At 42.2% G+C, this 27623-nt stretch overlaps 2 protein-coding genes across 18 annotated transcripts in view; both read right to left on the reverse strand.

The window, feature by feature from the left end:
- Positions 1-955: 955 nt before the first annotated feature.
- On the reverse strand, positions 956-18121 carry mybpha (myosin binding protein Ha). 14 transcript variants are annotated; one of them, XM_076276148.1, is made up of 17 exons: positions 17706-18121; positions 17401-17457; positions 15645-15710; positions 14198-14281; positions 13894-13941; positions 13514-13579; positions 13014-13148; positions 12392-12559; positions 10341-10429; positions 9815-10010; positions 9031-9170; positions 7991-8150; positions 7241-7407; positions 4667-4853; positions 3374-3422; positions 1664-1710; positions 956-1328 (listed from the first exon to the last, which is right to left on the reverse strand). In XM_076276148.1, exons 1-15 carry the CDS (start codon positions 17914-17916, stop codon positions 3400-3402), a joined length of 1797 nt encoding a protein of 598 aa, XP_076132263.1. In that variant the 5' UTR covers positions 17917-18121; the 3' UTR covers positions 956-1328; positions 1664-1710; positions 3374-3399. The 14 variants fall into 14 exon arrangements, with proteins under 14 accessions (XP_076132263.1, XP_076132265.1, XP_076132266.1 ...); XM_076276150.1 differs by having other exon boundaries at positions 7241-7377; positions 17706-18119; XM_076276151.1 differs by lacking the exon at positions 17401-17457 and having other exon boundaries at positions 17706-18120.
- Positions 18122-19303: 1182 nt separating this feature from the next.
- Positions 19304-27623, reverse strand: part of nav1a (neuron navigator 1a) — a 95896-nt gene continuing 87576 nt past the window's right edge. For all 4 annotated transcript variants that reach the window (XM_076276956.1, XM_076276955.1, XM_076276957.1 and 1 more), the window contains 12 exons: positions 27334-27496; positions 26852-27038; positions 26660-26754; positions 26386-26478; positions 26085-26253; positions 25367-25602; positions 25010-25164; positions 24827-24898; positions 24519-24715; positions 24199-24317; positions 23761-23961; positions 19304-23186 (listed from right to left, as the gene is read on the reverse strand). In XM_076276956.1, coding sequence (XP_076133071.1) covers positions 23091-23186; positions 23761-23961; positions 24199-24317; positions 24519-24715; positions 24827-24898; positions 25010-25164; positions 25367-25602; positions 26085-26253; positions 26386-26478; positions 26660-26754; positions 26852-27038; positions 27334-27496 — 1783 coding nt within the window. In that variant the 3' untranslated portion in view covers positions 19304-23090. The remainder of the gene's footprint in view (positions 23187-23760; positions 23962-24198; positions 24318-24518; positions 24716-24826; positions 24899-25009; positions 25165-25366; positions 25603-26084; positions 26254-26385; positions 26479-26659; positions 26755-26851; positions 27039-27333; positions 27497-27623) is intronic.

The following is a 27623-nucleotide window of genomic DNA, read 5'->3' on the forward strand; positions in this document are numbered from 1 at the left end:
ATAAAAGGGAACTTCACAAAGATCAGGTTCCCAAATATAATGTTTAATGGCTGAGGCGCCATTTCATCTCTATTGAGGTACTGTTGTTGAGAAAATATAAATTGGGCGAGGATAGTAATAAATATAAAAAATAACGAATAGAAAAAAGACTTGTAATTACGGTACATGATCAATGTTTTCCATGATAGAAAAACAGCTCATTTCAGAACAGGAAGAAAGGCAGTCTCAGTGATGTAACTTAATGTCACTCAGTAGGTCAAGCTCTCTCTGTGCTTGTGTTTTGTAATGGTTGTAAAAATATTGTCATCAGTATTCATTTACAGCCATAAACATTAAGATGTATGTACACTCTTTGGTTAATGTAAATGGGGTCAACATGTCAGTGTGTCTGCATGCAGTCCCTCACTGTACCTATGTACCACTGTTATATTTGGGCTTCTCTCTTACAAACAAAAAGGCCAAGGAAGGTAACCGAGGGCAGTTTGTTTTGTTGACCCCACTGGTCAAATCAACTGTTTGCAGGTCCTCCCACGAGGCTAGAATCTCATGTTGATTTCAGTAAAAAAAAAAACATCAGATGGATATCTGCAGACTCGTGTCCTTTTCATGAATGTGTTTTTAATAAGCTAGTTGTATGGAAACTCAGCTAGTATCACATTATCATTATTGTCTGTCATGTTGGTTCTGAAGAGTTTAAATGCTATGAGCTTAAATAAAGCTTAGAGAAGTATCATGACAGTGATTGATAATGATCATGACGTATCACTGAGGCATGAGGTAACTGACCTAACACTTTCATGAAATGATTACATCCATCCTGCTCAGGGAAATTTCTCATTTTATCCGGTCACTGGAGCTCACAACACACTGTGCAATACTCACACATTTAGCTCTTCGTCAGGGACACTTGGATGATAAGAGTGTAGTTCATTAAAGGGACTCTCTTGCAATGATCTGACAGTCATAAGATACACTTTAATGAACAAAATCCATGCATTTTCATATACATTTGCAAAGCAAATAGTCATTGATTCAGTTAATTTATTTGACACTGATACACTGATAATGACAAATAAAGGACAGTCAGGAAACACAAACAGATGTTTAGAAATAGATGGCTCCTTTGGGCCTTAAGCAAAAGAGATGTTGCTGCGCAGTTTAGCTTTCATATGTCCAACATTAGCATGCTAACAGCAGTGAGGAGCGACTTCTGCAATGGAAGGCAAATTAAAAAATAAAAACTATTCAAGGTAGTTGGGGTCTCTTCAGGGCTTCTTCCTCTATATATACAGACCTTTCCTCTTCTCTCAACTGCAAACTGGAACATTCTGCGAGAGCAAACAAGAAACAAGAAGAAGGGCAGGGTTAGCGATAACAAGGGTTTCAGTTTAGCTGTATTTCAAAGAACCCACAATCTACATATGATGTCCTGTGTGTATGACCTGACATTTGGGACACACCCTAGTGCCTGATTGGTAGGCAACTATGTAATTAGTGCTTATCACACAAGCACTGCTGAAATGGACCACACACACACACAGACACACACACACACACACACACACACACACACACACACACACACACACACACACATACACACACACACACACACACACACACACACACAACATACACCTGTAGTCTGTTGACATTTGCTCACCATGTGGATTCTGGACTCAAGGCTCTCCTGCTGATCCTACTGACACACTGCAAAAAAAGAGGTAAATTAGAGAGCATTGTTAAAAGAACAGATACATCCTTTTCCTGTTTCAAAGCATCCATCCTGTTCACAAAGTTCATGTGGGTTTTGTCATGTGGGTTTCGACCACAATGCTGCTCATGCACATACAGTAACACACTCCGCCTCTTCCTTTATGATGCTAGACGAACAAAGACAACGGTCCAGTGCACATTTAACTGAATTATGTAGAGTAGGCTACACCATTTTGCTAAGACACTGGAATAATTTTCAAAAACATTTTCAAATTCGGTGAAGTATTGACTCCAGCTGTTCCCCCTTGGGTCTAACCAACACCACCAGAAGCCAGAAACCAGAAGATATGTACTGTATTCTTCCTTCCCATGTTTGTATGTGTATGTGTGTGTGTGTATGTGTGTGTGTGTGTGTGTGTGTGTGTGTGCGTGTGCGTGTGCAGGCACGCTCACATGCACACATGTGTATGTTAGTTAGGTGGTTGTGCATCTCGAGTCATGGTAATATGAACAAGTTGGCCTTGTTGCTCTTTTAGCGAAGCACTGCGGGGTCCGGTGTCATTTTTAGACTCCCAGCCGCGCCGAGGTCCATTCAGAGGGAGAGGCCGCATTCTCACAGTTTAGAGACGGCCCATGTATGGATCCTCCTATCCTGCACGCGCAGCTGCTTTGACATGCTGACACCCCCAGATAGCAAAATAGGGGGGACAAGAGCATGTGCAATATGTACCAAATGGAGCTTCTTCACCTCCTTTCAGCAGCTTGTAGGTCTATTTCTTACACACACACACACACATGCACGCACGCACACACACACACACACACATGCGCACGCACACACAGAGACACACGCACGCACACACACACACACACACACACACGCATACAGACACATGCACACACAGACACACACACACACACATGCGCACGCGCACACAGAGACACACACACACACACACACACATTACACACATTCCTAACACCCCCTGCCCATCTACTCCTCTGTACTGCTTAGTCAAGGCGTTCCCCTGGGTACAGTAGGTGCTCTGCATGGAGTGGATCAGGTGATCAGGTGCTATGGCTTGTAGGATCTCAATGTACAGCAGTGATGTAATCCAACCCACTCAGCGCCTCATGCTGTTCCTGCCGGGAGACTTCTCTATGTTTGTTTGCGCTCCCCTCAAAATACAAATGCATAGTTTTTTTTCCCCTGCCCTGTTTGCACAACCAGCCTAAACTAATAGTAACAATTTGTGGCCATGTTTCCAAAGTGCAATTATGAAGAGCACTTATGAGAAGCATGCGAGCAGACATGTTTGATTTGGTATGGCAATTTGACTAACATTAATCCTCCCCACATTACCACTTCCAAATGTGGCCGCTGTCTCTATGCTCTCGACAGATGACCCCAGTGGAAAAAGTGCTCTTAGCTCTTCACTTAATTTGATGTCAGACGCCTGATAGCCCTGAGGCCGCACTGGGCCCACTCTGAGTTAACAGTGTCCTTGTGAACATGTGGCAGCCGTGATGTCATACTGTATGTGTCGGAGAGCTTTGCGGCATGAAATGGCTAGCCGGCCACAGAAACATAGCAATCATATGATTGGATTAGCAGACTGCGGCAGTGTGGTACTACACAGAGATGTTTGGCACTGACCTCTATCTTCCTGGTAGTGATGGGGTCTACTTCTCTGGAATAATGACCTCTGTTAAACACATGAAAGGTTAAAATTGAATTAGGAGACTACTATTTCAATAACAAAATGAAATAACTATACAGCATAATATATATATCTGTGTTTGTGTGTGTGTGTGTGTGTGTGTGTGTGTGTGTGTGTGTGTGTGTGTGTGTGTGTATACAGCTCTGGAAAAAAATAGGGGACCACTGCACATTTTTCTGATGTCATCCTATGGTTGCTGAGTGACATTAGAATGATTTGACTGTCATATGAAAAATTAAATGTTTGCCACTGAAAAGAGTGCTTTTTACGAGAGTAAATTAGGCAGCCGTGGTCTACTGTTTAGCAATTCGGACTTGTGACCGGAGGGTTGTCGGTTCGAACCCCGACCAGTAGGCACGGCTGAAGTGCCCTTGAGCAAGGCACCTAAACCCTCACTGCTCCGCTGTTGTTGCAGGCAGCTCACTGTGCCGTGATTAGTGTGTGCTTCACCTCACTGTGTGCTGAGTGTGTTTCACTAATTCACTGATTGGGATAAATGCAGAGACCAAATTTCCCTCACAGTAAAAAGAGTATATATACTTACTTATACTTATACATATTGACCTACACAGACAGCTACCACTTGTGTAGGCTGATTGTGTAGGCTGACTCCCTTGCACCATACCACGATGTCATTTTCTTACATATGGTAGACCACTGCTGACAAAGCTGCCTCTCCACAGACTGACACATTTAATGGGTCAGTTGGTGGTGGGCAAAAGCGGATCTTAAATGTAAAATAGATACTTAAAAACATAGCATCTCTTCAAATGCAAGTCTTCTCTTCTGTGGCATTCTTCCACTTCCTCCTCTCTATTCTTGTGTGCTTAGTATTTCAGTAAAGAGCAAAACTGCAAATGAAGTACCTGTATATGTTACTCCACACTCAAGCCTAAGCAGTACTCAGAACTTATACAAATCAGACAATATAAACAGACAGAATATAAATATAAATAATATAATAATATAATATATATATATATATATATATATAAATTCTGTCTTTATAACAAAGCAGGACTTGCACAACTGTCTCTCAATTACCCTGCTGGACAGGAATGTGATTCATTAAACAGCTCCTATTGTTAAATGACCGTGAGATCATTTTGATCAGTGGTTCTCAGTGGTTGCTCAACAACGCTATTGTGAAACCCAGCACAGCAAGCTCATCCAGAACCCTCATCCTGCCCCTGGCCTACTGGCTGCACAATCCCACAAGCAGCACTTACGTTTGACCTCCAGTTTGCACGAGACGGTGGCCACCCCATTATCGTTCTTGGCCCTGCAGGTGTACACTCCGCCATCAAAGCTGCAAGGCTTGCGGATCTCCAGAGAACACACTCCCAGGTTGCTCAACTGTCTATACTTGGGATCATCACCGATGACCATCTGGTTCTTCAACCACTCGATCTTGGGCTGCAAAAGAGCAAAACAAGTCCATCAGCCAGTTTGGTACACAAATTACCTAATTTTTGGATCGCAGTAGAGGTATACGAGAGTAAAGGTTAAGATTCCTCACAAACTTTATTTATGCAACTTAATTCATGAATAAACTATTTTCACTGAATGTCTGCATGAGCTGAATTAGATTTGGGAACAACACAGAAAGAAAACACGAGGATTATCAAATGAAGAATGACACAAAAAAAATAAAGAATGACGATCAACAAGTTGAGGCTTCATAACAAAGGACTGCTCAGCATAACCAACATAAGGTAAGAATGCATGCACGTCTATATATTACAGCAGGCGCCAGATACTGACTGATGAAAAGGAAAAAGAAAAAATATATATCTGCACACTGTCTTCTTCGCTCCCAAGGTGATTTCACAGGTACTACATTTTGACCTCTCAGGTCTTCGCCAGGTACATCGAGACCTGCGTGGTCAAAACATTTTATTATTAAACACATTAAATCAGCTCGGGAGCAAAGAAAACAGTGTAACCAACATGTCATGAATGCATAACCATAAACAGCATGTTGACCTTTTGTGGTGTCAGGGCCATGAAAGCTAATGCAAAAATATTTTTTGTTGTAATATGCACAACAGCTGGGTGCCATGATGAGTATCTTCTTAACAAGATGTAAAACATGCAACAACCCCCTTCCCGTGTGTTTCGGCGAAGGATTACTTCACTGACCTTTGAGGTCACAAAGCCCAATAAATTCAATCAGTAAGGTGATAATGTGTCTAAACTGGCCGAATTCTCCATCAATAAGCATATCTGCACACTGAAAGGCTGCTTTGTGGGCCAACAGAAAATGCTAGGCACGCCACAGCTCACAAAGCGCAGAAACAGTCCTGTAAAACATGTACTCAACTATAGGTATTTTTGACCTAAACCACAACCCAATGGTTTGAGACAGGAAAGTGACATGCAGTGCCGGTCAACATAGCGTGAGGACCAAAATAGGACTCCATTAAATAGACTGCAGACATGGCTTGCAGAGAAGATAAGAAAGAAATGCTATGTCTGCATGGCCTGTCATCTGAGTGGCTTGCTGACTTTCTTTAGTTCTTCACAGCCTTTTGGCAGCTCAACACCTCTTTAAATGCCAGTTGATTTAAAGGGGGTTGCTCCATACCCAGGTAAAGATCTATGTGAGGTGTAATGAATGGTCTTCACAGAGGAGATAAGTAATGCTATGGTCTGAGCAGTGTCCTTGACTGGGTGGAGAATCACATAATTCTGAGGAACTTGAAAAGACGGTGGCGCCCTTCAAAAGGGAAGTGGAATATCAGAATTAAGCTTCTTTGGAACAGAAGTGATGACAAATCTATTTCAAACTAAACCCAGTTTCAGTTTTCGGACATTGAAGTTTGTGTGTTTGTGTAGGGGAATGTATGCCCATAACTAGGCCTCCGTCAGCTGGGTGAGAGGCCTGTTACAGTGATAATGTTCAGGACAGCACAATTACCACAACACATGGAGCTGACTACTGTACACGTTAGGCTTTGCTGTGCTGTGCTGTGCATACAAAAGTGAGTCATGACACACATTCTGCCAGGAACTTCATATCCCCCCACAGCTGTGCCCCGAAATTTGACGCTTGGCTTTTCCAAAGTGCGGCTCCGACTGAGTGGCAACCTAAAGGGTCCAGAGCGAGCTGCTCCCCATAGCTGGGCAGCATGGGTCAGGCGCCGTGGCAAAGTGACCAGTGCCTGCTGAGGCTTTTTGCAACCTTGCGATGGACTTGAGACACCGCACAGCCATCCGAGAAATGTGACAGCGGCTCCTCACCGCAAACTCACCCCGTCTATTTATTGAGTGTGAAGCCAAGGACGTTTAGGTCACATTATGTTTCCCTTTTTAACATGTGTACACAGCATCTTCGCCTTTTTTCTTTTATGGGTAACATAATACGGCTGTATGTTTCACATAGTGTACATGTAAAAATCCGGTCTCTGGTTTGAGCTCTATTATATCAATATCATCTGTACTATACAAGACACACTTTGTAAAGTATAATATTAGTATTTTCACAAAGGCAGTTCCTTTGCAAAGGTTAACTGTAGCGTAACCTCATAACCAAGAGGGAAGAAGGAATCTAATCAGTTAGGTGACATGTTTACAAACATTTCTTTAATAGAGTGGGGGTACATTTTCATTGAGGGGTTATGGAGCACCTGGGGTGACTTCATAAATTCTCTCTTTCTCACACATACACACACACACACACACACACACACACACACATACAGTACATACACACACACACACACAAATGTACATACATACAAACACACATATACAGCTCTCTGTGTTGAACAGATGTGACCTGACAAAAGGGAGTTCCTCACCTTGGGACATCCACGCACGGCACACAGCAGTTTGGTGGTGTAGCCCACAGTGGCGGCTCTGTCGATGAGGGGTGCGGTGAACTTGGGAACCTCGCTGAAATCATGCTCCTGGTACTCTGGAGGCGTGTAGACGATACCTGCGCGGCAAGGCACAACCTCAGTCGGAACTGACAGTTGTAAAAGAACACACCTGTTACATCCAGCACAACCCTTATTGTCTCCAGAGCTGGTACTTCCTCATCTTTAGTTTGCTCTGGAGACCTGAACTGAGGTGCCATATTTTGTCGAATAACACTTGACTGAGTGGCTAAATGATATGCATTAATACACTGTCAGCATAACTCTCAGTCCACGTGACAAACATTGGGTGTCTGAAAAACTACTCCAGATCTGCCTCCAAAAATAGCACCTTGATGCCCATAGGCTTACCTCATACCAGAGCCGTAGTTTTGCTGTAACAGGATAAGAGCACTACTGTACCACCAGGGTGGTGGAATGTTATCTCTGTTGTGCTCTGCCGTAATCTCCTCTGTTGTTAAAGAACCCCCCCCCCCACCACCACCACCACCACCACCACCCGTGACTGGAATGAGAATATCACAACTGATAATGACACGATGGGTACTTAGCAGGAGCGTCTACTATTATCTTATAGATAGGCACAGACGCAGGCCCGAGCAGCATAGGACACGTCCTCGACATGAATGCGGGGGACTTAAAGTTCCAGCAGAGGCAAGTGGCGGTCCTCACCTGTTTTCTGAATGGTGGCTACCTCTTTTGTTGTCACGGACTTCTCGCTAACGCCAACTTTGTTCACGGAGAACACGCGGAAGTTGTAGGAGTTACCCATGATGAGGTCGGAGATGGTGGCATTTAACCTGTGGTAGTTCTCCAGTACGGTGAACCATTCCTGTAGATACAACAAAGAATAATAAATAATAAAAAGAAAACCTCACTATGTATGAAAACAAGGCAATGAATACCAATAGCAACAAAACAGGAAACTACTCGTTTCTGGCTGTTCCTTCCTCGCTAGACAAGACACCTGATCTCATCTGTTGCTATGACAGATGTTTGTAGTGAGTGTCTCTTCTGCACATACGGTGTATATTTTCAGGGTTGCGTGTTGACATCAGACTTGTTACTCAGGATCATGATTTTTCACTTTGACAGTCTCTAGGCAACGAGCTGTCATCCACTTCTCTCATACACTCTCTCTCTCTCTCCATTTCTCTCTCTTACTTTCTCACTCTCTCTCTCTCTCTCACACGTACAGCCTGTCTGTATACGTCTAAGTCCCAACTCATGATCCGTCATCACATAAGCATCTGCTACATGTCTCAAACAACCATACAAGCCGATAGACAAGTGGGATGTCCTTATAGAGCGTGAGGAGGCAGGGGCTCCAGGTTTAGACTTACAGACTTGGCAAGTAACTAAATTAGTCCTCACCTTACCTTACAACAGCATCTCTCTCTCCATCTTAGTCTCTCTCTCTCTCTCTTTCTCTCTGTGAGGGGCTCACAGCTATCAACCACATCCTTCCATTGCCATTAGCGATCACTGTGTTAAGTAGTCTGACAAGGCACGGAGAGACCTTATGAAAATAAATCATTCATCAGTCTGAGCACATCTGACAGAACACCCTTGTTTAGCACCCATTTTGGAGGGAGGAATTAAACACATTGATCAAATAAACAGGTTATAACTGTATTTCTGTTTCCCTTTAGTTCCTATTTATTTGGCACTCTTTTGATCACTTTTTTTTCCTTTTCGGTTTTGTGGCTCACCCCAGTTTTCTTGTCAGCCTTCTGGACATTGTAGCCAGTGATTTCTGTGTTGCCGCTGTCTTTGGGTGGAGTCCACTCCAGGGCAGCATTGAAGCCCCATGTGTCCACAAGCTTGACACTGGCAGGAGGACCAGGCAAGTCTGAGAGGAGTTGACAGAAAGAGTTATAGGCACTTGTTAGAGTTATAGACAAAGAGTTACAGGCATCCAGACACTTGGGCCAAGACTCAGACACTTGGGGCTCTGAGGACACCACTGACACATGTCCATAGTTAATTGTGCTACCCGTGAAAAATAAATACAGTTTAAGATTCCCCATATATTGCTATGTTAAAGGAACACGCCACCGTTTTATGAAATTGGGTTATTCACTGTCTCCCCTAGAGGTAGTTAAGTGAGCAAAAACCTTTTTGTCTCCGTGCATTCATTGTCGTAGTCCTATACGCAGTGAATATGCAGGCCACAAGAAGTAATTAGTTTTTTTTTTTTTTGGTTTGCTCACTTTTACTCACAACATGCTATCCGGCAACAAAAGAATTCCATTTGCTATGCTAAGCTAACCTAGCCAAGGCGCTGCCGGACTACGACAATGCATGCACGGAGACAAAAAGGTTTTTGCTCACTTATCTAACTCTAGGGGAGACGGTGAATAACCCAATTTCATAAAACGTTGGCGTGTTCCTTTAATTTAATACCAAATTGATACATCCAAAAAGTCTAAGTTCAACAATGTTTATTGTTGTTATTTCTACAACAATAACGAATAATTTTCATATTCCACTCACCCACAATCTGAAGGGTTAGGGAAGCTTTATCAAGAAAGCTGTCAATCTTCACAGTAATCTCATAGACGCCTGAGTCTTCTCTCTCAGATGTACGGATGAACAGGATGCTGTCTCTGTCACTATTGCGAATGCCTACTCTCTTGGTGTCAAGAGGCTCGCCATCCTTGGTCCAGGAGACCACAGGTTTGGGCTTTCCCTGTATAAGTGAAATTAATTAAATTAATAAATTAATTAAATAATGCAAAGTCATTAACACACACCCATGTATCAATAAAAATATTATTTTCAAATTAATACCTAGAATGAATTGCAGCGTCACTGAAGGTGACAATGTCAGATCATCATTATTGTGCTTGTTACACAGTAATTATGCACTCAGCTTACACTTACATACAAGTCTCAGCACTGTGCTTTTCAATGCAGGTGTTACATTCTAAACCATGAGAATTTTGTAGATTGTGTAGGCAGTCATTATCATGCACTTTTAGATGACTGGATATTATGAACTTGTTATGCTCTAACTTACAAGGAAAGGGATGACAAGGTTGATCTGCGCACCCACTTTTCTGACATATCTTGTTCTTAGGGACCGTGGAAGGCGGACCTTAGGGCGCTCTGCAACAGAATGCAAATATTTACTTTACATGAATGAATTATGTTTAGGGTGTGGGGACATTATTTCAACCTAAAGCCTCTTTCTACATGTGTTACAGAGGGTTTGTCAACATACACTAGCACTCAGGCAGAAGGCAAAGAAAATGTAACTGAAAGCATCTCATTTATAGATAATTTTCTCATCAGCCTATTAAGGTGAAAGCTACTTGAGCTTCTGTGAATGCTTCACAAGGTGCACCAAACCGCATGGCCACCGGATATGTTTCCACTGGAGACTTGCATGTTTCAAGCACGCTGCATGTTTCGAGATAACCAGCAAATCTCCGACGGGTTTAGGGGACTTACTGGACACATGAGCCGGCTATCCTTTCCACTCTACAGCCCCCATGTCCCCCTTCCCACACTCATAATCTCGCATGCGGAGTTCTGTCTCCGCACTTGTCACCATCACTCTGGGGCGGGTGGGGGGGGACTGGGGGTAGAATGGTGTGTGTGTGTGGGGCGTTGGACCCCAAACTGTCAGGAGAGCAGATTCTCTAACAAAGGAGGCTAGCCAGAGACCCCCCACTCCACACACACACACACACACACACACACACACACACACACACACACACACACCAAAGCTCCTTTGGTGCTTAATCCGTGCTAAGTGTGTGACTTCCCAGTTATTTTTCTGGCATTCAGAAGCAACCCTAGGCCATTGTTTTCATTTTCTTTTTACACAACAAACAATTTGCTGAACAGCCAATCCGCCGTCTCGGGATCTGTAAGGCATAAGACCCAGCTGGCAGAATGACACACGGTGTGATTTATCTGGCTCAGGTCACTTTCAGCCTGACCTCAATTATACTCAGGTTACACCTCTTCTTCCCCTGACTAAACATAATGATACCTGACCTGGTTACTTTCGTCCTTGTGTACATGTCTGTCTATCATGTTTGGAGGAAATATTTTACAGGAAATATTTGTTTCAATAGAAAACGTAAACATGTGTTTCAATTCAAATAAATGAAGCATTATTTCCTAGGAGTTTCCTTTGGCTCTTCATGTTAGTGTCTCTAACAATATCCATTACAGTAACACTTCCTATATAAACTCTAAAAACTGTAATTTTTAGAGTATTCATGTATATGAAAAGAATTCAAGAAGCCATTCGAAAAACATAGAAGCTTAAAACCTTATCTCAAAAACTGCTCAGATATTTTATAAAAGCTTCATGCACTTAAAATCCATTTGTCTATAGCACAAGTATCGCCATCTATTACATTAATTGCATGTAAATTAATGAGTATATTAGGATTATTTTATGGGCCCAGTGACAGTGAGTAAACAGACACAAATTAAGAGGGGCAGGGGGCAAGATCAGTGTCATTTAACCCAAACATTGGTCAAGCACTACACCTGTTGGTGTCCGTTACAGCTGAGAGTGGGTTACAGAGTTACCATGACCCTGCCTGACAGAAATCTAACATTCCTTTCCTGTCAAATTTACAAAGTTTCTCCTTCACACTGAAACACCAATAAACTGTCCCAATAGTTTTAAAGGACAACTAATGCCCAGCTTGAGTGTTCTTCGATCTCTCCCACTCTGGAATCAGGTTGCACGTGACCCGCTAGCCCCTAGGGTCTTAATGTTTATAATTTAATGCTAATGAAAGCTCTTGTCAGCACAAGCCAACAGGATATATGTGCCCACAGCTGTGGAAGCCATTGGACGAGAGTGGTACAGAGTACCAACTGACTGCTTGGAGACGGTCCACCTCCACCTGCTCATGTGGCGGCCAAAGAGCCCATCCCGTAACATGAGCACCTTCCTGATTTAATATGAGGAGCCCAAGACTAATATTTCTCCAGAGCAGCTAGAGTGATAAACTTGGTGTTTCTCAAATTCTGATGACAAAAAATAGACAACGTTTACACAAGCTAAAATACACCATGAAAGTGTATATATCAACTCACCCACAAGATCACGAACAGGAACAGCCTCAGCCAAGACAGCAGGTTCACTGCGACCTCCAGGGTTCACAGCAACCACACGCATATTCAGGACATCCCCAGTTGTCAAGCCTGCAACAACTAGTTTGGTTGCCACGGTGAGCTCAGCATTGGCCACAACCCATTCAGCGGCTAAAAACATTAACAAAAAGTTGTCATCAACCAGAAATAATACAATACAAGGAATGTTGAGTTATCTGCAATATATTCTGATGCTCTATCTTAAAATGTGTGTAAAAGAGGTAAAACGTGAGCATACGTAAATAGACATTAGATTATTCTGAGATGTTCTTAAGTGACATTATGAGTCTTAGAGATCTAAAAGTGTCTTTTGAAGATATAGTGACAGCTGTTGAAATGTATCCCTCCAAATAGGGGCCTGGGGCATAGTACGAATCAATCTGCAGTTGACATTTTAAAGACAGGTGCAAGAACACCATCCGACTACTACAGTCACATCTAAGAACACATCTTACTCTTACTGATTTTTCCTGGTAAATGAGCTCATAATGTTAATAATAGCCTGAGTTTAAAATCAAAATGAATCATCTGCCTGTTGATGGGGCCATGAATCAAATGCACACACCTCCCTCTTTGCAGTACTCCACTGTGTATCCGTCCAGGCCAGAGTCACCGATGGTCTCAGGCTGCTGCCATTTGAGGGTAACAGAGGTAGCGTTGACATCCTCCACGGTCAGATTCAGTGGAGCACTGGTGGGCTCTAGGTAGTAGTAAAATTGACTGACAGTTTTATTAACACAAAAGACAGACATGCGTAAACATCATGTAGGCCTAAGACATGTGAAAAATACTGTATATGAATGGAAGTTAAATTGATGAATGATGAATACAAAATAAAATTAGATGAAGGATGAATGAAGCTGATGGATGGTAAAGAGAAAAGTTCAGTAAAAGTCAAAATAAGTCAAGAAAACTAATTCCTCAACAGTGGAGATGTTAGTCTACTGAGTTCACTGCTTTTCTTCCCTAAATTTTGCCAACTGACAAAAGGGGAACTTTTACTTGATGAGACTGAACAGTGGAGCTCTGCAGGTGCAGGGCTGAGTGAGAGCAGGGATACTTTACCTGGGGGAGGAGGAGGAGTAGGAGGTTTGGGGGGCTCCTCCACTGGTGCAGCCTCAGCAGGAGCAGCTAGCATTAGATGAGCACTCATGTTAGCACAAAGTTAGAAGCACAGATAGAAAAAACAATGATGGGGGCCGAATCTTTTTTATAACTACAATAAATGATTGAGATTAATTTACTTTTCGAAATGTTCTAATTTCATAAAATACAGAGTATGCCTGTTTCTAGAGCCGCCTCTATGTTCTATATTGAAATATTTACATTTTATGTGTCAAATAAGGCCATTCTCGGGCCAGAAATACATACGATAAATTCTAACCCCCAAACATGGCCTTAGAAGTTGTGATCTCAGAATTAGTCTTTATGTGAATAAAATTTACCCTCAGCAGGTGCCTCAGCAGGAGCGGCCGCAGCATCTTCAGCGGGAGCTAAAGCATGTAAAGGTTTGAGTTCCATTAGCAAAGCAGCAGTTAGCATGAGTGTAAATAAAATGATTTCTGCGAGCAGGGATGGATGATGAAGTCCCCTGATGTTATCATTATCAGTATAACATTATATATCCATCCCTACCTGTGTTTTTGTTTGTTTGTTTTCAAGTTGAGCAAACAAAATCAGTTTTAGTAATGACAATCTTGGCTAGCTATCTTTAGCTTAGTTAGATTTCTGGAGTAAACTAAAGTTTACCCTCGGCGGGGGCCTCGGCCGCGGGGGCCTCAGCTGCAGGAACAGCGCCTTCTTCAGCAGCAGGTTCAGTGGGAGCAGCAGCAGCTAGCGTTAGACAACCCATGTTAGAGAAGAGCTGTGTTCAAAAAGCTTTTAAAAATGATTTCAACACATCTAGCTGCAAGGACCCTTGGATGTGTTAAAATGTTGAATTATGTCATGTCAGTCAAAGGTAAGCAGTCATGACTGCACTGTTGTTGTTGTTACTGTTGTTGTTGATGTTGTTGTGGTTGTTGTTACTGTTAACATGAATGCAGTTACTGGAGGTTGTATGTCACTCATGCACCAAAGCAAAGAGAAATGAGGCGCAGGCCTAAACGCCCACGTCTGCCTTTACCCTCGGCTGGGGCCTCTTCAGCAGGAGCGGCGGCAGCTGATTGTTAAACGTTTGATGTTAGTGAACCGACCTGACAGTTATTGAAATACTAAAGTAGATTTTGATGTCAATAAAGGCTAAATGCAAGAAGCAAGAGGTGAGTAAGAGGCATTATCATTAACAGTAAACATATCTCCATAAAACTTCATGTTTGTTTTGTTTTTCAGTACAGCAAACAAAATCTCAAACACAGCTAACTGTCTTTGGCCTCAGCTGCGGGAGCAGCGCCTTCTTCAGCAGCAGGTTCAGAGGGAGCAGCAGCAGCTAGCGTTAGACAACCCATGTTCGAGAAGAGCTGCTTTCAAAAATCATTTCAACACATCTGGCTGCAAGGGCGTTAGGATGTGTACAAATGCTTTTTTTTTTGTTATCCGTCAAAGGTAAACAGTAATGACAGTACTGCTGCTATTGTTGTTGCTGTTTACTTGCATGCAGTTTCTAAGGGATTGTAGGTCATGCACCAAAGGAAAGAGAAATAAGGCGCATGCCTAAACGTTTGATGTTAGTGAACTGACCTGACAGTTATTGAACACTCAAGTAGATGTTGATGTCAATAAAGGCTAAAAGCAAGAAGCAAGAGGTGAGTAGGGGGCATTATCATTACCAGGAAACATGTTATCTCCGTATTTGTTTTGTCTTTCAGCACAGCAAACAAAACACAACTAACTGTCTTTAGCTTGGTTAGCTTTCTGGAGTGATGGTTTACCCTCAGCGGGGGCCTCAGCTGCAGGAGCAGCGCCTTCTTCAGCAGCAGGTTCAGCGGGAGCAGCAGCAGCTAGCGTTAGACAACCCATGTTAGATAAGAGCTGTGTTCAAAAAGCTTTCAAAAATCATTTCAACACATCTGGCTGCAAGGGCGTTAGGATGTGTACAAATGCTTTTTTTTGTTATCCGTCAAAAGTAAACAGTAATGGCAATACGGCTGCTATTGTTGTTGCTGTTTACTTGAATGCATCTACTGGAGGTTGTATGTCATGCGCCAAAAGCAAAGAGAAATGAGGCGCAGGCCTAAACGCCCACGTCTGCCTTTACCCTCGGCCGGGGCCTCTCCTTCAGCAGGGGCAGGAGCAGCGGCCTCTTCAGCAGGAGCGGCGGCAGCTGATTGTTAAACGTTCGATGTTAGTGAACCGACCTGACAGTTATTGAACACTTGAGGACTTGTTGATGATGATAATAAAAGCTAAATGGCAGAAGCAGGAGGTGAGCAGTGTGCGAGGGGTGGACAAGTTCCCCCTCTTTAGTTTATGGCCTCCTGGAGGTCATTAGTGCTGTCAGCATACAGTATGTTGTGAGTGGTTGCAACAGGATCTAGTTACCCTCGGCTGGGGCGTCAGCTTCAGCAGCAGGCTCTTCAGCAGCGGGAGCTAATATTAATTAGAAGTTAGTAAGATTGCATTTAGTACATTGGAAACATTATTTGGAAAGCAGTGACTGATACGGTCTTAGAAATCAGTGTTGAGGTCAATATAGATGGTCAGTCCAGTTTAGTAAAGAGCAGCAAAGCAATGGGATACCTTTTCAAGGCTTTATTAAAAGGCATTAGAATAGCAGCTCATAGGCATCAGAATAGCAACAGAAAGTGTTAAGTGTTGTTGCTTCTGTTTACCCGCTGCAGGTGCTTCGGCCTTGGGACCAGCAGTCTCGTCCGTGGCAGGAGGAGCAGCTGATGTTAAATGTTAGGGTTAGTGAGAGGACAGTGGGGTGGGAAGAGCTGTGTCAAAACTTGCCCTGAAAGCCACTGCAGTAAGCAATTAGTAAGGAGCAGGTTACTGTGTGTCAAAGATGTCCCACTTAGTCACTGGGGATCACTGATGTGACATAATTAATAGTTGTAACAGAATGTAATTATGGGACTGTTATTACATTCTACCCACAGCTCCAGGCAAATTACACAGTAGCAGGAGAGGCAGGTAAAGCAAATTATTGCAAGCCATTTTAGCGGTTTAAAGGTGAAATCACATGTTGAGAAGAAAATCTATAGTAGGACATGCCCAAATAATTAGATAGAAATGCTGGCTGATGCCATTCAAAGAGAGATGCATCTTAACCAGTAGTTTGTAAACACCAGTAGCTCCAGCAAGTAGATCTGTATGCATCAAACAAATACACCCATACAGTGCACAGGGATTGTTAATGTATTCAACTTAGTTTTTTCTTGTGTATTCCTTATGCCAGGTAGGCTATTACCTAAATTAATTTGGACAACGTGATATAGCATCATCAACATGACTATTCGAAAGTCCTAATTTAGCCTATACCAGTGGTTCCCAAATTCTTCAAGTCAGACCCTCTTGCACTTGCCCCCAAATATTCATATTGCCTATTGCCTATGAACAGTTCAATATGTGCCATTTCATAAATCACAGTAACCCCCTTACTCTGTGCCCTCCACAGGGGCATCACACTTTGAGAAACACTGAATAGGCCTACCGACTTTTTAATGATGCTAATTCAATATACTGTATATTTTGGTGCAATATGTAGCTTTAATTATCAAGAAGCAGATAGACATCCAAGTTACTTTACCAATTTTGTTGCATTAGCCTATTTCTGTGCATTTCATTCATCTCACTTCTTAGTTTCATAGAACTAATTGGATTGAAATATTGGCAACATGGCCCACTGGATCATAATTGCTGACAATCTACTTCTGTTTCCGAAAGCAAAATTGCATATTGCACATTTCAGCATGAACGTTTACACCATATAATATAAGCCCAAATTAACAATTCAGAAAAAAGATCCAAGTTATTGGCAGGATAAACAACAAGTTGAGTTGTTTTTTTACCGTCAGCAGCAGGAGCCTCGGCAGGCGCAGCTTCTTCAGCAGCAGGAGCGGGGGCAGCTGATAGATGTTAATTTTCCACATTTCGAGGGTAAGTCGGTATAGTTGCAAGCAAATAATAATGGAGTTAGAATAGGTGTGAGTGTGATTTGATTTGACGGATATGAAAAAAGTTCCCTGTAGGCTATGTTATGAGTAGGCTATAGTTTAGTGGAAACCCATGAGTGAAGGCGTTAATGATAAAACTAAAGTTAATTTGCTGGTTATTATTGAGGTCTTCCCCTGTCTGTGCCCATTTGCTACATTACCAGGTTCTGCAGCCGGTGCAGCCTCTCCTTCGACAGGGGCAGGAGCAGCCTCCGCCGGTACAGCTTCTGCAGGAGCAGCCTCTGCGGGGGCAGCTTCCGCCGGTGCTGCCTCGGCAGGGGGAGCTTCAGGCGCAGGCTCCGCGGGTTTTTCCTCCTTTGCCGCCGCCTTCTTGGCGGGGGACTTCTTGATGGGCGCTGGTTTTGCTGGCATGGTACTTAGTGTAGGCTACCCTGTGGGACTACACCCTTTCACAAATCCTTCGTGCTGACATAGGACGAGGGGGACCCTTGTAATTTATACAGCGCACGACTTTGGACCCTAGGGACTCCTCCCCTAAAAAAAACTTTAAATAGCCTCTCACTCTCTGAAAACTGATGGGACACGGAAAGGAAGAGTGATTTCCGATTGTATGCGTTTCCAGAAAGGCGTTTTTTTAGCTCTTAGTCATCATAAAACTATTCCTAACCTACTTGTGTATTCTGATTTATTGGCTAATCTAGTAGCCTAGCCTATGGATCATGTTCTAATACTCGAGTCTTCCATTTATTTTATTGCGCTATAGCCTACTGAAAGGACGACTCATAGTAGAGGGTATCATTCTCTCTCCTTGGTAAAATTATTGCTAGAAACATTTTCTTTTTTTAGATTTGTCGCCATCTTCTGTGCCAAAGCTGAACAATTGACCGTTCCTTCTGGGCTGGTACAGGATAGAACCAATAAGTGGTCTTAGTGGACTACTGTCGTGTTTGTGCAAGCCATGCAGGGGTGCAGAAGGCTACATGATATTTCAGGATTTGATTTAACTTGCCCAGTAACCCTGAACAACAATAGCATCAGTCAATGTAAACAATTAGGCCTGAACATAATTGGATAGACTGAGACAACTGGGAAAGAAGCTTCTCAGCATCTCAGACTTTGTCAAAACTATACGAAACTTGACAGCTGTTGGTCTCCTCAAAGCACCCGTCTCTAATAATGTATGTGTTTAGGTTAGGGGGCACTGACAACACTGCCAATCAGGCTGATTTGTGACCTATTCTAGAGCAAAGTTTCTAATTTCAGCCACATGATTTCAGTGGCCACCATGGTATCCTAGGTTTGTTCATGTATAATTGATTTGATATGTACATAGCTGGGGGACTATTATTCCAAATATTATTATTACTTTCAGGTATTCTACTTTTTTTCACTGGAACCCATGCATATTAAGCATTAGGCTATTAGGCTAAGGATTTGTGGGAATCTGAGTTTTAATGAGATATTATGGCAGTTCAGTGCTTTTTATTATCAGGAATCTCTCTCCTGTTGTGAATTACATTTTTGTTTTTTTCATTTATGACCAAGGTCCAAAGATGTCGTCTCATGTGTGTTGGACTGAAGACCAGACAGAACAGCTCAAATTACGGTCCTTTCAATCATTAGCTATGAGTTACCAGAAAAAGCCTAAGTAAAGAAGACAACACAATTGTGCTTGCTAATAGCCTGGATAAAACTCTGCACAATGAGTCGGTTACGTAATACAATACATGAAGTATACATATTACCTTTATGTAAACAGTAAGCAATAAATCTTCACAATATAAGAGTGACTCGAAAATAAAGAATGGCATGACTTTATTGAGAGAACTGAACATGTTAAATGGATGGAACTTTCCACTTCCAAAACATGCCTTTAAGGACCCTTTTTGGATTTAGGACCTTCAGCACAGACATAAAAAAAACAAATCAATCTTTGTCCCTCATATAACAATCCCGAGCTAGATTTTCTCCTTTAACATCTATTTGAATGTGATTGTTGTCGCGAATGAGGCAACTATATACACTGTTTACATCTGAAGTGTTCTGTACAAAGTAGAAAGTTTTACAAAGAATTTCATAAGAAAACAAGTTCCTTTTTCAAAAAGTAAGAAGAACAAGAAGAAAGAAACAAAATAAACATTATTTTAAACTCCCCCAGAGGGATACAAAGGTCTTCTAATGCAATTTAAGCAAATCAACCAAGCTGACACACATTCCTAACACTTGTGGCAGCTTGCACGGCAGCTTCAGCATTGCTTATTTTACATCTCAGTCACATCATTTCACTGTTGTCACATCCACAGTTTTTAAAACCTCCATAAGATGCTTCGGCAACCTCTGTTGGCTTTGGCAATGAGGGTCTTATTTGTCGATAGCCTTTTTTTTCCGCTCCACCCTATAAGGTGATTAATGTAGGACTCGTAAGTATATTGGATAGTAGTCCAGATACTGCAGCTTTTAAAGCAAAACATCTGTTATTTAATAGTCTTTCAGTGTCATAAAGCAAATAAATAAATAGTAATTACATAACAGCACATCCATAAGATCAAACGCATGGGACCAAATGGCTCAGAGAAAATCAAATCTCTTGGAATTTGATGAAAGGTCTCTCGTAACTGTAGCATTCAAAGCCAATAGAAGTTGCTGAACCGTCCAACCATTCAACATCTCTAGACTAGAGCAACAATTTCAACACACGGGGTAACATACACAAAAAGCAGCAATGTTCAAACTTGAGTAGGGGGGAGGGGTAAGGAGGAGCCATAATATAGGAAGAAGGAAGAAATAAAAAGCTTGCATGTTTTCAACACTTTTCCAGTCATCTGCTACACACAAGGGAGTTCATTGTTTTAAGCACTCTTGATCACCTGAATGCTATTACCTCACTTAGGCACATGTTTGACAGTTGAAAACTCATCTTCAACCACAGGCTAACAGGGATGCCTGAAGTGCTTGACAGTTACCCAGATGACTACTGTTGTAAACAGGCCGACTTGATTTTAAATGCCATCTTAAAATATCACTTGTCTGAGACTTCCATTGAGCAAAGCAACCTAGGGGAAACTTTAATAAATCTGCTGGATTTTATGTTGAAATTAAGAATGGTTACATATAACATTAGTGGCAGTTCATCGAGCTCCTGGGTAGTTTTGTTATTGTTGATATTATAACGCTAATATGAATGGAATTACATGACACATTTTTGGACAGATGTTACATTTACAGTGAATTCTTATAGGTGTGTGTGTATTTACCTTAAGACTACTATACTTACAGATGACAGGTTGGTATGTATTTTTTTATAAATCATCTTATAAAATGACATAGAAAAGGTCCTATGCTGGGTCGTCTGAGAATAATATCACAGAATCTGCAAGCATCCTCTCTTATGATAGGCTTGTTGGCTTACAGTAAATGGCATATTTGGCTGACAAGGTCATATATCTAAGCATGCAACACTTGCAATGGCAATTATAGCGAACTATCAGTGCATTCACTTGAAGGCACACTATTTAAGACAAAACCAATTCCGATTTTAAGCACTTTGTTTCACCTCCTCATAGGGTAAACTATAGGAGTATTTCTACAGTAGTGCACTACTGTCATATAGTCACCATTATAAACACTGTAATATCACCAATTACCATGTTTTTTGTCGACCAATCAAGTGTGGCCATGCTGATAATTCACTACAGAAAGCTTAGAGTATTTGAAAATGAAAGTCAGAAAGCCATTGACATATAGATGGTCCTTTCCATGGTTTGAATCAAACATGGCTTATCTTACTTTTTATGTCTTGGGTTTTGTTTGATTCATTTCAGGAGTAGGACTGAAATCTTTTTTATATCATCAAATGGTAGCCTAAATGCTCGGACATATCATGCTTTCTACAATCATGCTCTGAGGCTCAAGATAGAATCAATATGCTAACAAGGCCATACCTGTTATATTCTTTCTGGGACATATTTTGAACAATCTGAAATTGAGCGAGGTCACCAGGAGTTTGATATACATTCTTATATTTTCGTGTGGTTTCTTGTCTGGTTTCTTTTTTTTCTTTTCACGTAACATTTTCCCTACATTACAATAATGTAAAGAATGTTGAGCAACACAAATGCATGTTTTTAAAAAAAAGAACTTCTCGCTTCCATTGAGTGGTATTTGGTGGAACCGAATTGAGGAGCAAACAATGTAGCATGAGAAATATGTTGACATGCCATGACACCACGATGGCATGATAAGCACCTCCCTTTGGAAGATTAGCATTGCGCCAGTGACATTAGCGAGCTACATGAAGGCAAAATAGTCCACACAGCTGAAATTGCTGTGCGTTAACCGCACTTTTAGAGTCCAAGCTGTTTTCTTCAAACTGTGCTGCTCAATCAGTCTGACAGAAAGGAACCCAAATGAACACTGTGTGGTTCACCGAAGAACACTGTGTGTTATTTACAGACCTACTGTATCTGTAAAACATGTAAAAGTGATCAGTGTGACACAACGATCTAAAGTGTTAACCTGCAACCTGTGCATGGTACAAATGATCATTCCTTTTTCAATGAGGAATAGCTATGATTTTGTATGTTAGTGACATCATAAATCATGACTGAGAAACATATAAGGCGGTTGTCTGAGCACCATACATTATATTGAATAAGTTGCATAAGTGTGGCTTGGTCCCAAACAACTTGATTATTGAATGTTTACTGTATCCCAGTTTGGGATTCAAAATCCAGGTTATTTGTTCCATAAAAACTATTAACAGGATTATTCACCTATATGTTTGTTTGTACACCACCATCACCAAACAATATACCAATTGCTCCCCCATTTGATTTCTGAAAATGGGAAAGAAACCGGGTGTGGCCTGAACTTATGAAGCCTGTATGTAAAGCAGAAGCAAAAGAAGCTTTCCTTTCTTGTGATTAACTGTCATGTTTTGAGCGTTTCTGACCAACTTTGCCCTTGGTACTGATAACTGTATGGGGGCGTATATGTCAAAGGAAATACTAAGGTGCAGCAAGATTAGTGTAAACAATGGGGGAAATAGTATACAGGGAAAGATCACAAGCTGAGTAGTGATAAGTTGTAAATTATAAATAACTAACAGTCTGGAGTGGTGACGCACACTGAATGACAACTGTTACATATCCAGTCAGCAGCTGTCTCTAAGAGGGAGCGGCTACCGGCTCCAAAGGGATGTCTGGATAATCACCCAGGGGTACTTTGGTGATTGCCAAACACTTCTTCATTTAAACAAGGAAAGGGCGGGAGCGAATAGGGCAACAGTCTACTGTCGTACATTTGGTGCCAAATGTAACAAGACTACTCTACTCCCTTACACCGGGAGGTGAACCAACTCAGATAAGCTTGACCAGCTGTTCGAGGAAGAAGAAAAAAGAAAAAGGGGACAGTATACAAAAGTGTTCAACTTATAACTGGGCTCAACAGTAGGGGAAGGAATGGGGACTGTGAACCAACAATGTGAGAGAATGGATAACAGCCCAAGCCATTTAGCGAATGGTCAATCTTTGTGGCGCGTGATCAGTCTTTATGGCAAGAGGATGGTCTCTATGGTGATTTGAAGATCATAGTGTGGCCTGGAAGTTGGGCTCCCCCAAGAGGTCTGCTTCAGGTGACTCAACAAAGTTGGCAGACTCTTGAAGTTTTAGCAGCATAGCCATCTGGGTTATGGAGATAGACAAAAGACAGTGTATGAGAATTTATAATACATTTAGTCATTTTGAAGTTCAGAGATCTGCCATTTTGAGACAGACCACTGAGCAAATCACCATCACTTTGCTACCAGCATACATAATTCCATACTATATACAGCAACGGCATAATAATGGAGTAGCCTGCTTTCAGTACACCTGCAAAAACTGGGACTGTTGGCCACCCTGCTGGCCATTGTGTGTATTGCATTGCCATGTGCTTTTATGCTCCATTTGCCATTTGTTCTGTGGTCTTATCCCCATCTGATCACAACCATCACCCTAATTGCTACCCTCTGTTTTTTGTTGTTCTCAAACAATGGTCTATATTCTGTTTATTGCCTTTTGTGCTTAATCCTGTGTTTGTAATTGTTCTTTGTCTGACTGTGTCCATGCATCTCTGACTGTGTCCATGCATCTCTGAGTTTCAGCTGTTTGTGGTCTTATGGTCTGTATCTGTTTCATAACTTGCTCTCTTCCCCTCATTTCTCAAATAAATCATCTGGTCTGCGGCTGGGCCTCTCTGCCAGTGAATGAAACTCACCAACGGATCGGACTCCAGTGAGCTGGGTAGCGTCGCCTCCTTGGCCGCCCTCTCCTCGCAGGGCTGCCCGGAGCTGCTGGAGTCCACTGTGGGGGGAGGCAGGTGGAAGAGCTTGGCCTGGTCCTGCTGGGCTGACGGCCATGGGAGTGTGTCCCTCACCCACTCTACTGGGTCTTCCCACGCTGGCCTCTGCCTTTGTACCTGTAGCACAACAATGCTATGTTACATCACATGATACTACATTACCACAAATCATTCAAATGGGCTTAGGTTACCAAAAGAGGCACAAAGACATATTTTTCGATGTAAGAATTACTCTCAGCAAAATAAAGGCAAGCCTAATAATTAAATTATCATTTACAAATTCTCAATGTGATAGGCTGCATATAGCACACAAAATATTTGTCAATACATTTATATTATATTATAGTAGCCCACCTTTAAGCCATCCCTGGCACCCTCTTGCAAATATGGGATGATGGACTGGTTCCATAGGTCAATGAACCAGGGTCGGAATTCCTCTACTGTGACCGGACAGGAGAGGAAGAAGCAAGGGCCTAGAGAGGAGACAGGAGCAATGAGTTCCTCTCTAATCCTACTACATGTTATTACTATAACAGTTCATAAAATAGTTTATACTGCAATATATAATATCTTCATTTGTGTAAAGGGATAACTGAGGTACAATATGTTTTGTTCTGCAAAGAATAACACACTAGGGAACACATTGGCAGGTTGTACTTTTGTAAAGTCTTTACCTATGAGGAAATCAGAAGTGCTATGCTTCTCCAGGAAAGTGTGCAGGTGGTACCAGAGTTTGGGGACCCAGTCCAGCACCCGTAAGAGTTCCTCACTGGTCAAAGTGCTTTCGTTCTCAGACTCAATTAGCTTCCTGTGCAAGTAACGCACTAGGAATCCATTTGCTGGTTCCACGTTGTTGGAAAACGTGACCATCCTTTTAACGAAAACAAGAATGATTCAATCAAATATCCATTACATATTGTAAAATAATGTTTTCTTAGTAACAGTACTCAGCACTTATTGTGGCATAGTTGTGTAAGCTTACCTAAAGCTAAGATGTAGGCCATGATTAGATGCCATTTTCACACACTGATTTGTTGTTCCAATGATATATGGGCTGTGATATAACAAAAACAAAGGTTAAACCTGAATTCAAATACATACATCATATTTACTGTATGATGATTTGATTCATTTCAATGTAAAACACAGTCTGTGCAGCTCTTACCATTTATGATATTTGCATGTAAGGGCACTGTTGACGAGCTCACTTATGGCAGTCGCATCACTAATATCATCCAGAATAATCACCAGTGGGATATCGCCAGTACTGATCTCTCGGTCGATCTGATTGGCCAGGTTGGACAGATATAATTGAAGATCCTATAGAAGAGGAAAAAACAACCCAGATAAGCAAAGCATGGAAAAGGATAGATGATTTTGTTTTGTTGTTGTTGCTAATTCCATCAGTTGAGCTAAGTAACATGTGCTAATTTTTTTTAGTCTTATTTGTCTTTCCACAGACTTCCACTTTAATTTTTTCCCTTAATTTTTCGGCACCATATGCCCTGCAGGGTGCCCTCACCTTGCAAGAGCGGTGGTGCATGTTGAAGGTGACGGCGGCGCCAGCGGCCGGCTCCTGCCCACTGCGCTCCAGCAGGTAGTCGGCCAGGCGTGAGGTGAGGTAGGATTTGCCCGTGCCGCTGGGCCCGGAGAAGACCAGGCGCCGGTGCTTGAGCAGAAGACTGATGTAGTGCTGCAGCATGGGCTTGGGGATGAGCGTCTCAAACACAAGGCTGTCCACACACTTCTCCTTCAGGCCTGCAGATGGACACACACAGACAGACAGACAGACAGAAAGAGAGACATTGACACACAGATAGTTAGGATTTAGGATTTTTTAGATAGCATTTAATGTTTTGTATAGAAGTACACAATATAATCCTACTAAATTGGTCATGATGGTATTTATATACCATTGCTGTAGTGGTGGTGAGACCTAGCATCGCACATTTTTTCAGTCTCTAAATGCATCAATATATCAGTATAAATGTGAACATTCCCTAGAATCAAAACTGGAAAAAGAAGGTTGTCGGAGTAGATCGACTTACTACTAGACTAAGATAGACTTAATCCTTAAGTAACCAAATAAAGGAGGTATGCAATTCACCGGTTATTTCACCCTCTGGATCTGGTTCAGATTAGCACTAATAGTATAATGGCCTTCCAGTTGAGCAGGGGTATAAATCTGAGAACTAAAGCCAGACCTAGAGAGGTGTGAGACAGACTGTCCCGCTACTTACCCTTCAGGGACACGGTGATGCGGCCGGGCCCTTTGCCCAAGCAGTGAGCCGGTGTGCTTTCCGGAGGCTCGGTCCCTAGCACCCTCTGGGTGTGGTAGATGTCATAGCTGTGGATGGAGTCGGGGGACAGGCCCATGCTGGAGACAGGGTCCACCTTGCTGATGTAGTCCTGGAGATTGTGAAAAAGAAGACAACAATGTATTACGTGACAGTACAGTTGTTTTTATTTTTAATTATTATTAATAAGAAATACAAATGCTACTCAATGTCAAATGTTACATTATGACAATAGTCGACTCACCGTAAAAGCCAGCATGATGAATTTATCAAGCTTCAGCCAGTCAGTTTTAGCATTAATTCTCGCAGAGCCAATGTAAAAGTCCTGCTGCTTTGTCTGTAAACAAGGATGAAGGCACAGTGAGGATGGTTTGAAATTACACAAAGATTTCTACCGGTAATTCTTTAGCATCAGTCAAACCTAAGAATGAAATATGAAGTGTTAGAGAAGACCTATTTCCTTATGATTTTTTTACTGACTTCAAATGTGCATGAAAGATGTTTTCTGTTTGGCCTACCTCTTTTGAGGGTGTGTGGTCTATACGGACCACCACACGCACAGAAACGTTATCTCTCTGAGCAGACAGGCTCAGCATGTTTATGGGTGTGATTTCTGCAGACAAATAAATAAAGAGTCACAATTAGGGTCACAAAAACAACCCCGCTGACCTTTACTTTATTGACTATGATGATGTGTCCTCGGTCCTTACCAGGGTCACTGCACTCGTTAAGGCTGAGACTGAAGGACTTGGTGAGGGACATGTTCATGGACCTCTGAGGTGACGAGCCCAGTAACGATGACAGACCCGAGGGCTGGGACGTGGACATGGACGGTCCAGTGGTCGGGGTTCCGGTCTTCAGCTGACTGTTCTCTGCTTTCAGATTTTCCACAGTCGACTGGGGGAGAAAAAAGTATGATCATGTCAAGAGGACTGCAATAGGTCTCACACTTTTGTCTGTCTCTGGGGAGCAATAATGCGAGAACAGAGGAATCTCTCAACTCTGGGTCAGGCTATTCTGCTCAACAAATATTTATACTCAAAAGACATCATAATCATAATATTGCTTTATGTGTGTAATTAAGACTCAATTCATTTTCAATGCATATGACTATAAAAGCATAATATAAACTCTTTGCATACACTTATGATACAAAGATGCGGTACATAGAGTATGCAATGGTTCTCCAAACCTGCATGCTATTCATGGCCTCTCGCAGTTGTTCAAGCTGGTGTGCTGAACTCAGGGCCTCCAGGCGAATATCCGTCAGCTTCATCTCCTTCTCCCAGAGCTCAGAGCGAAGGTCGGACACAACTTTCTCATCATTTTCGTTCTCCTCGCTCGTTTCGAAGATTCTGTAAATAGCATCCCAGTCAGCATGCCAAGTCACAACAAGGGAACTTTATAGCTGCACAGCGGTTCTATTACACTTGGCAGGCACCTTCAATCCAAAGAAACTTAATATACAGCGCTTAGGCACCT

The sequence above is a fragment of the Alosa pseudoharengus genome, unplaced genomic scaffold (genome assembly GCF_046254945.1).
Source record: "Alosa pseudoharengus isolate Yale_2024_CS ecotype anadromous, Long Island Sound unplaced genomic scaffold, YU_APseudo_1.1 YU_APseudo_1.1_scf_9, whole genome shotgun sequence".
In the NCBI taxonomy this organism is placed as follows: domain Eukaryota; kingdom Metazoa; phylum Chordata; class Actinopteri; order Clupeiformes; family Clupeidae; genus Alosa; species Alosa pseudoharengus.